Source organism: Vombatus ursinus, unplaced genomic scaffold (assembly GCF_900497805.2).
Source record: "Vombatus ursinus unplaced genomic scaffold, bare-nosed wombat genome assembly UNPS02015358.1, whole genome shotgun sequence".
Lineage (NCBI taxonomy): Eukaryota > Metazoa > Chordata > Mammalia > Diprotodontia > Vombatidae > Vombatus > Vombatus ursinus.
This window is the reverse complement of record NW_020955136.1, coordinates 95,494-106,255: the sequence shown is the minus strand read 5'-3', so window position 1 is coordinate 106,255 and position 10,762 is coordinate 95,494. Positions and strand designations below refer to the sequence as shown.

General features: G+C 40.5%; 1 protein-coding gene across 2 annotated transcripts in view; it reads right to left on the bottom strand.

Annotated features, from left to right (window-relative positions):
• Nucleotides 1-7,705: 7,705 nt before the first annotated feature.
• CUNHXorf40A (chromosome unknown CXorf40A homolog) overlaps nt 7,706-10,762 on the bottom strand; it is an 8,985-nt gene continuing 5,928 nt past the window's right edge. For both annotated transcript variants that reach the window (XM_027847204.1, XM_027847205.1), the window contains exon 3: nt 7,706-8,232. In XM_027847204.1, the coding sequence (XP_027703005.1) occupies nt 7,988-8,232 (245 nt within the window). In that variant the 3' untranslated portion in view covers nt 7,706-7,987. The remainder of the gene's footprint in view (nt 8,233-10,762) is intronic.

The window sequence follows — 10,762 nt, the reverse complement described above, 5'->3', positions numbered from 1 at the left end:
TGAAAAAAAAAACACCAAAAAACAAAAATAAATGCTTATTCTCTCCCTCCCCACTTGAAACATAAACTTTCTTTAAAAAAAAAACAAACCTTTTTTTAATCATTTGGAGACGCCTTTTGGTTTTTGTAACCACAGTGGCTATGAGAGCAACAACACCCCCACACACACACCCCCACTCCACGTTAATAGAACCTTCACTTGTAACGAAGAGCAATAGTCGGGAAAAAAACCAATGGGCAACTGCCGGTCCACAACAGGTAAGAACCTTTGCTTCGGTGTGTCAAAGTTCTAAAACTTTGAGGCTCTGAGCTGTTGTTGCTGGGTTTTTTTGGGGGGGGGGAATCAGGCTATGATTTTATGCCATTTTCAATGTTGTAACCTGCTTTACTCCTCCCCTCTATATTGGATAAAATTACTAAAATTAGATTTTAATGTGTTTTTTGGGAATCACGACAGGATCTTGATGGAAGATTTGGAGAGGAATTTTTTTTTTTATCCTTTTTAAGACTACGACTTTGGGATCCTTAAATATCAGGAAATGGTCATAATTTAAGGAAAGCAAAGCATTAATAAAAAAGACTGATCGGTGACGTGCTGCTGTGGTCTTTTAGGATTGGACACTAAGGCCGTCAATTATCAATGGATAAGATTGATAGATACTGGCGATTTTTTAGGTAAAGTTAATTAGTAGCAGACATTTTCCTCCTGAAAGCCAAATTTGGGGTCTTTCCTAGATATTTAACTAATGACCAATTCCACGGCTGTGAAATCAACATGACCCAAAATGGAACTTTGGAATCCTATAGCCCTAGGCACCATCAAAAGAAATGCAAACTGATGTAGACCCATCTGCCCACTGCTTTTCCTCCCCTTTTTTCCTAAAGTTTTATGCATGCATTTGTTGACCTACCCCTACCCATCATTAGCTACTGCTGCTAGCTAACAAAAAAGTCCCACCATACTAAACGCCCCAGGGCCTAACAGCATGCAACATTACGCACCCATACCCCCCCCCCCCACCTCTTCAAGGTGCTGCCTCATCCCTTCTCCCCAGGGCAATCGGTGATGACATTTGCACAGAGTTGGATTAATAGACTGTCCCTTCCTTTGACCAACTAGATAAATACTTATATTAGGGAGAGGGTTAAAGATCCTGGCTAGAACAATAAACAATAAAAATGGACACTCCTACCCTGACTTCCATGTTTTGCTGCAGACTCCCACTATTAAACTGACAGCATGTATGATCTGGATAGGATTGTGCTTTTCCAGTGGAATGGTTACTTCTTCTTGAAAAGTCCTCACATCCAGGCATCCTCAATCATCCTAGTCCTCTTTTCTCTGCCCCCCTCCCCGCCACCACATAGTGGCTCAGAAGCATTATCCTGGTAAATCTAGCAATGAAGCTCTTACTGCCTTAAGCAAACAAAACCCCCCAAAACTTTAAAATCTTTTGGGAAGTGACTGAAAACTTAAATGTTTGTAAGTAGAATACAAGCTTCTGGAAGGCCAGGCCTAGGTACAGGAGACTGCCTGGACCAGTAAATGGATGGATTGGACAACCTCTAAGACCTCCTCCAGCCTGAAATCTATGACCTTTGTCTCTGTGTCTGTTTCTCTCTCTCTCCTCCTCCCTCCCACTTCTGTCTTTCTCTGTCTCTGTCTCCATCTCTGTCTGTATGTCTCTCTGTCGGTCTCTCTTTGTCTGTCTCTGTCTGTCTGTGTCTCTCTCCCCTCCTCTCTCTCACAGTCTAATAAAACCTTGAGATATTTTTCACATGAAAAAGACATTTTCAGGAGTAAACCAACTGGGCCAGAAAAATGAATTTGACAGTTTGCTTAAAATTTCCTCCTAGCCATGTTTCCTACATCTTATACCTAGTAGAAATTTTAAATCCACATTCTCCCTTTTAAATTTGATCTGATTATATTATGTCTTTCAAAATCTTAGCTGGAGCTTATTGAATGCTTATAGTTGGGTGCACAGGAAATATTCAAAAGCTCCAAAGAAAAAGTCGAACTCATGGCTTTGGACTTAGGCTCTTGAATAAAGGAATGAATGAATAAATGAATGAATATGAATGCCTCAGGTGCTAAATGGTCTCTAAGGTTTCTTCATGGTCTAACTCCTAGGAACCTCGTCTGATAGCCAGGCTGGGATCTTCTGTACTTTAGGCCCAGGGGTTTTCTCAGATTTGGCACACTCCAGGGACTGAAATCACAACGCCTGTTAACTTCAATCTGTTTAACAGACCGGTAGACTAATTTTCTCAAATGTAAAGGCAGTGAGACTGATGAATATCACTGGGTAGCAAATGATATTGACTGAAAATGATGAACAGGTACTTTGTGAATGCTTTAGTAAGAAACTAAATGCTTCTGAATTTTTTGTGAGCAAGTAGGCAAAACTATGTGAGACTGTACTTAACCCCATTGCCCTTCACACCTGGCAGAGAAACTTACTCTACTAATGTAAAGAGCTCCAGAATAGACATACACACACATACATATACACATGTATGTATATATACATATACATATACATATATAGACATACATACACATGTATATACATGTATAATAATATAAAACATTATAATAAAATATCTTCACTGCAATTGTAACTTATAAGCCACTTAACCTCTGAGCCTCAGTTTCCTCATAAAATGAGAGGGTTGGATGAAAGGACCTCTAACGTCCCTACCAACTCTGCTTATGTGAAAAGTGATTTAAAAATAGATTCATAAGATATTGGAGGTCTTTGAAGGCCAGGTGACTACTTGTTGAGGATGGGGTAGAGTAGATGGTATTTGTGTTCACATGGTCTCAATGACTCTGAAGTCCCTTCTAACTTTGACATTCTCTGATTCTGTAAGAGTTGGAAGGGAGCTCATAGCTCATCTTTGATGAGAGTTGGAAAGTCAGTACAATCCTTTCGTTATATAAATGAAGAAACTGAGGTGCTTTGCACATAGTAGGCCCTTAATGGGTACTGTTCAGTGAATAAAGTCCATTCAGATTAAGTGACTTGCCTGATACCACACAGCTAGTTAGCTAGTGTCAGAGCTATGCTTAGGACACAGGTTTCTTGAACCTAAATCTAGTGTCTTTCATGATACATACCTACAAGCTATCTTGGTGCTGTTCTAGCTCTAGGGGACTCCTTAGGGTACCTTTTTTATGGAGCTCTGCCTCCCTTCGGCTTAGTGAGATCTCTGCCCCAGTGTTGGTTGGCACAGGGACCTTTGGTTTTAGGGGTGCCTGCCTCGGATTTCCAAATGGCTTCATCACCTCCAAAAGGGATAAGCAGTAGGTCATCAGGGGAAAAAGGAACGGTCTGGGGAGGAGGGCAGAGACACACAGAGCACTCAGCTGCCTCCCTCCTCAGAAACACAGTCAACTTGGTCTTTTTCACAGAAAATAGGGGTTCATCTCCTTTGGCAATACCGTGTTACACAGCAAGACACCACACCAGCACTACCCAGGCTCCCAGCCAAACTGGCTCCACCCAAACCCTTTAGCACCCAGACAGCCAGCAAACCATGGTCCCCTCACCACTGCCCCCTGCCCCCACTCCATACACATACAACTGCCAGCCTGCTCACTTGCTTCTACCCTAGGGACCCTGAAGATCCTCTTACCTCTCCCAAACTTCCCAATCTGGCAAGAAAGAGCAACAGCGAAGTACCTTCCTTTCTAGGAGGCTGGTCGAAGTGCTGTTCCCTCATTGCCCCCCCACCCAATTCTCTTCCTTGAAGTTCCACTCCTATGAACTTAATAAGCAATTATCTAGAAGTACTTGCTTTATTTATAAAGTAGTTAGAAGGGGAAGAGTTTGGCAAAAGGCCAGAGAAAATATTCTCCTAAAAACTGTGAAACACAATTCTTACTGGTATTCTGTCTTTCAGAGCCCATATGGAATTGGAAATGTTTTATTTTTCAGCTACTTTCTCCCACATTTACTTTCTGCTACAAATTGATGGCCAATTTGTTTCTTTTAATTGGGTTTCATTAAAAAGAGAGAAAGTTAAATTGACAAGAATATTCCATGGCTTGGCGGAGATACTTTTTTAAAGTGATATTAACTCACCATCTGCACTTCCCGCCAATCAGGGGGCTGGGAATGTATGGCATCACTCACCTAAGAAACATCACCATGGTTGTGTTGGATTCTAGATTTTTGCCATTGGTATTAAATGAACCCCTGTTCTGTGGCTGAAGTCATTTTAGACTAGACAGATTGGTGGATGTAACAGGTTAAAATGTTTGAGAAGAGAGCTTAGTTTTATGGCAAATAATTCTAGTGAGGGCAAAGTCAGAGTTAAAATTGAAACCTCAGGAGGTATATAGAATTCTGAGAAGTCAATTCAAAGGGTTACTCCCTTTTCTTTAACTGACAAGAAAGGGTCAAAAACTTCTGGGCATTTGTGGAAGAAACATCCTTCCCAACTATGAATAGAGAACTCACTCTCCCAGCACCGGGGCTTAATAGCTCTTTACTGGGTTTGGCAGAAATTGGTGACCTATTCTGTCTCTCCTTTCCTAGGAAGCTTTGGAAAATAGTAGAAAGTAACCAATTTAAGTCTATTAATTGGAATGATGATGGAGACTGTGTGGTCATTGAAGAAGAGTTTTTCCAAACAGAAGTTTTAGATAGGAAAGGGCTAATAAGGATTTTTAAAACATCCAGCCTGAAAAGTTTTATTCGACAGCTTAATCTTTATGGATTCTCTAAAATTCGTATGAATTGGCCTTCAACTCGCTTTCATTGGGGGACAAAAAAAGTAATGGTAAAGTACTAAATTAGTTCTTATGCTGAAGTAATTTCTTTGAATTATAGTTAGTTTTATTTTGCTGTTATGACAAGTGAAGGATTTAATGGAAAACAAATAGGAAATATATACTCGAAAACTTTGTATCTCAGAGCAGGTAAGACTTTTGATGGACAGGGGACAGGAAAGGCTCTGACAATGTCTTATTACTTAGTTTATTTTAAAAAGGATAGTCACTTACTATCAGTGGAACATTTTTATGATATAAAAGTTTTGTACCATAGAAACTTGACTGAAATATACAGGGCTTTTCACTGCTCAATAAAATTGGGTTGATCTCATAGCACAGGATGAAATGACAGCAAGATGATAGCTTTTTTTCAACTTGCAAACCGAAGAGTAGCAACTGAAATCTCAAACTGAGATCCTTGTGGGCCTATAGCTAATTGAAAATGGCTAAAATGTGTTTCATTTCTTTGTAGATCTACTGCAATTCCAGCTTTAGAAGAGACTGCCCTTTCCTGATTGAAAGAATTAAAAGAAGAATGGCTGTTAGGAGGAGTGCGCCGTCAACCTCTCCTGTTCCAAAAAGAAAGAGAGTTGGGGCCCCAAAAAAACAGATTCCCTTGAGTGAGTCAAGAGTGGTTCACGATAGCAGGCAGGTCATATCCAAGAAGGGAAAAAAGAAGGTGCTGAAGAAATCTCAGCATCCCCAGAAAAAGAGGAGCAATGATTACTATGCTCCCCCAACACGGCCTTTAGAGAATTACACTGGCCATTCCAGACAAAACCTACCCCAAGTTCACCCGGGGAAGTCCAAAACAACATTGGGTTAAATTCTTTTATACCCCAAGAACCACCTATGCCAACTGACCCTCCCACTGTGGGGCTGTCGACACCTTCACTCTACCCTGACTTTACATCTCTAAATGCTCAAATCACGACTTTAATGTCTTTATGTGTCTCATGGTTTGCTATCTGCAGCTTCAACTGTCCCCTTCTCAGAAACGCCCACCGAGCAGCAGGTTCTTCCTCAGCCCAGCCTTGCCCCGTTTGCAATTGCTACAATGGCGAGCCATCAGGAAAGTCAGTAACATCCCAGAGTACACAGAGTTCTTCTGACTAAAACGATTACAATTTTGTAATGAATACAATGATTCTGGTTTTGTCTTTATAAACAATCCATACAAATTAAACCATTCAAAAAATCAAACCAGAGTTTTCTCTCTTTTTTTTCTCAACACCTTACACTTTATCAGCCTGTCAGGATGAATGTGGGAGTGTTCTTTTCAAAGGTGTTTACTCCTAAAATAAAACATTGAATCGAGGAAAAGATTTGTCTTAGGGTTCCTTAGTTTGGATTTGACATGTAAAGGGATTTTGTCCATTCATTCAGCATGTTATCTATCGAGCCTAGTCTGTATAACACTGTGTGCTTGGCACTGCAGGGGGTCCGAAGATGAAAATGATCAGGGGGGAGAGTACAAGTATGTAAACACAACCTTAATACAAAGCATAAATGGCAGCTAGCATCTATATCCTGCTTTTCAAAAAGGTCCTCATTTGATCCTCACTATAACTCTGGGTGATGGGTGTTATTATTATCCCTTTACCAGGGAGGAAACTGAGGTTACCCTGGGTCACAGAGGAGTGTGTCTAAAACAGGATTTAAACTCAGATCTTCCTGTCCTCCATTCACTGTGCCACCTAGCTGCTCACATTACCCACTTAAAGAGAGGTATTAAGTGCTAGGGATTGGGGTCCTAGGGAGCGTAACACCACACCTGGCTGGGAGGGATGAAGTAGGGTTTGGGGGGGTGGATATAGGAAGGATTAGTGAAACAGGTGCTACTTGAAGCCATAGGAACAGATTAAAAAGCTCCAAGAGAGATTGTAGAGAGGAGGGCTGAGGACAGTAGGCTCTGGGATATCCACATTCAGGGGGCAAGAGAAAAAAGAATACATGAGAGGTGGAAGGAGAATCAGGAAACCAGAAGGATAAAGACTTTTAAAAGGCCATTAACTGTCCCTCTCTCTTTTTCTTAGAGAGATGGAAGCCCACTACAGGTGCAGATTTCTGCACATGCTGACAAGAAATATCCTACATTGATTGATTTTCTAATTGTTTTTCTTCTTTTCCAAGGGAAGGCTGACTGGGTGGTAGGGTTATGACAAGGCCTCGGAGGAGAGGTATATCTATCTGGCAATAACTGCGATGTGAAAACAAAAGGTATCCAGAAAATTTTTATTTTTAAAGCCACTTAGCCAAGGATTTTCAAACTCTGGTAATTGGTGATCTTAGGGAAAATAGGATTGATAAAGTGGGGGATGGAAACCAGATTATAAGGGAGGTAAGAACTACGTGGACAGTGAGAGAGTATGCTATTATAGATCCCTGTATCCTAAAGTTTGGAAAAAGGGGGAAAGTCAGAGGATGGTAATTTTTACCAACTGAAGAATGTCTGGGGTGAGGGGGGAGGGAAATTTTTTTGATAGGATAAAAGTTATTTTTGAACATGTTGATGGTACACAGATGGATTAGTCGAAGGCCTCTCTCCTTTCCCTACCAGACTGCTGCTATGTCAGTTACTTTTCTTTATGATAAGGATTCCATGGGATGGGGGGGGGGAGGGGAGGGAGAAGTGGGAAGGAAGGCTATATTAGGAAACATCTATGATATCAAAAGAAAGAGGGATCAATACCATTTTTTCTAAAATTAGTTTAAATCTTGGCATTGTTTAGATCTTGAATAATGCTTTCCCAGTCAATATCTGTTTTGACTGAGAGCCTGATTTGAGCAATAGCCTCGGGTAAGACATATAATGCCATTTTTACTAGAATTAACATAGGAAAGCACATAAAACCAAGCCCAACTGAACAAAAACTTCTTTTAAAAATGCCTTATTACCGTCTTGAAATGAACAGAACTGAAATGGGATAAAAATAGCAACATGATGACATTTATTGGCCGATGTCATTGTCTTTATTAGACCTAATGATCTGAAACATTGTCAATAGGTGAAAAAGATACATACGTCACGGATGCTTTAGCTTGAAAATCACAATTCCCACTGATCTGGTTTTGAGAAATGATGAGTTGTTTTTTTTTTCCTCTACAGGACACCTAGCACAATTAATACAATAAAAAGAATTTACAGTTTGGCTCATATGGGAACCATATCCATTAAAGATGTTTGGCTCAGTTCTCTGCAATTTTATTTTTGGGAAGCCATGATAAAATTTCCCTGCTCCAAAGGGATCAGTTCTTTGGGGATCTCAACTTGAAATATATCCTTTCCGCCTTTAGCAAGTATTGGTTTTAACAGCCATCTCGGGTTTGAAAGACTTGTCAGGTACTTTTGTTTCAAGTTGGTCAGCACGGCTTTGTTTTCCAGGTCCACCAGCTTCTCCGGAGCCAGATTTCCAGGACACTGCGATGTTTCCCCAATGTCCACAAGCCCTGGATGGAAGGAAAGAAGAACTCACGAAGTGTTTTTTTTTCCTTGATTGAGTAAGAATGTTTCTGTTCCTTTTACAAATGAAATATTCAGTTATTAAAAGAACACAGTTCTCTATGTGAAAAATGAACAATAGGAAGAATATTAAATTACCCAAAGACGGTACAGACTATAGCCAACCCTCTCTCTATATTGTTAGAGTTTTATGAGAAAAATAAGAAGTCAAAGATTATTGATGGTATTGGTCTGTGAAGTTTGGACCTAGGAAGTCAAGAAGCCCTGTGTTCAAATTCTGCCTTAGATGACCTATATGACCTCTGGCAAGTCATTTAATGTCTCAGTCACAGTTTTAACATGTAGAAAAAAAGAGGATAGAAATGGTACTGTCCTCTCAGGGTTACTGTGGGGATTAAAAGAGATAAGGTGTATGAAGAACTTTGTAAAACTTAAAACCTCATATACATATCAGCTATTATTGTCACTAGGAAGCTAGGTGGCACTGCAGTGGATAGCCTGCTGGGCCTGGAGTCAGGAAGACTTGAATTCAAATGTGGCCTCAGACACTTAATAGCTGTGTGACCCTGGGTAAGTCACTTCACCCTGTTTGCCTCAGTTTCCTCATCTGTATAATGAACTGCAGAAGGAAATGGTAAACCACTCCAGGATCTTTGCCAAGAAACCCCCATCCCCCTCCACAATAAATGGGTCACAAAGAGTTGGATACATTTGAAAACAACTAAAAAACAACAAACATTATTGGCATTCCTTCCGGTAATGGAGATCCTAACCCCACCACCCTTGAGTACATTTTCTTTGTCAATAGTTGAGGCTGAAAAAATTGGTGTCCAACCTTCCAGAAATAAGCCCCTCTGTGTTTAGCTGGGTTGGGTCTCACATGACATTCTGTTGCTGGCCCAATCATTGAGGATTTTTTAGCTTGCTAGGCCCTTGCGCCTTTGAAAACCTAAGGTTTTGTCCTGAGTATGCCAAAGTATCAGTAGGGGGTATGTATATGTATACACACTATGTTAATAATAGGAACTATGTAAAGCGAGCCTATCTATCTATCGACAAAGTACCATGTAAATGGTATAATATCTCATCAAATGACATATTTGTAAAGCACTTTAGCACAGTGCCTGGCACATAGTAGGTGCTTAATAAATGCCTTTTCCCTTCCCTTCCCCACCACGTAACCAAGTACTGGGAGGCCTGCATGTAACTGATATTTCTAGGTAGATCTGCAATGTCCTCCTCACTGTTTTGGGGAGACTAGAGTTCTCCCTATTTGGGGGATTAGGAGGACAGCTATGGCTGGGTGTTTACTCCTCTACTCTCCTAATTTCAATGCTTATTGAGCTTGGAATCATATATCTATGTATTATATCAGATGTTTGCCATGTAGGGCTATAATTCTTTTGGGAGGGTTCAGGAAAAAAGCTGCTTTCTTTGGTCTTTGGTCTTTTATGCATATATATGAATATATATGCAACTGTGTAATAATAATGCCATTGTCCATCTTCAAAAATGATGCTTCTGACATGAGATTGAATATGGATATCTGCGTCTGGATGGACAAACCGTTATGAGACCAATGGTCCTTGTCCACCAGATGATTAAAAAAGACTACCTTTGATTTGTTGTTTGAAAGACTGGTGCTGCTTACAGCGGTAACGCCCCCAAATTCTCAACCTAGTAGATGAAGCCAGATGACTTTGCCCCGGGTCACAGTGAGTCAGAATAAAGACTTATAACACAGGTCTTACAAAAATCTGGAGACCCACAACTGAGATTGCTAGTCTTCTCCCAGCCTGGAGGGAGGCAGAAGAGGAAATATTTGCATTTTATTAGGCCAGAAAAGAAACAGCCCTGAAGTGGAAGTCAGGAGAATGGGTTTGAGCCCTAACTCTGCCACCAATTGCCTATGTGACATGGGGCAAGTTCCTCCCCCCTCTAGGCCTCAGTTTCTCCTTATGTAAAGTTAAGGGGTTACACCAGATGGTCCCTAAGGGTTCTTTTAGCTCAAATATTCTATTGCTCTATGATTCAATGATCTCCAAGGAGATCTTCACTCAATTTAATGTAAACATTATGTATGGGTTAGAATGAAGTACATTGGTGACATTTTATTTAAAAAAAAAAATACACACCTACAAACAAAACCACTACCATCACCACCACCCCCACAACCCTCAAAGATCCTGGAACACTGAAATGCTTATATAGATTCCTAAAATATTAGAGTCAAAATGGACCATAAAGGCAATCTCTTCATAAGATCACAGGATCTTAGATTTAGAAATGGAAGGGACTTAAGGGGCCATCTAGTTCAATTCTCTCATTTACCAGTGGAGGAAACTGAAGTCAAAGTGACGTGCCCAAAGTCGTACAACAAGTTAGTGGACACAGGTAGGAAATGAATCCAGGACTCCAGATTTTAAATTCAATGATGTTTCTACTAGCCCACAATGACTGCTCGGTAAATTCGTGTGTGTGTGTGTGTGTGTGTGTGTGTGTGTGTGTGTGTGTGTG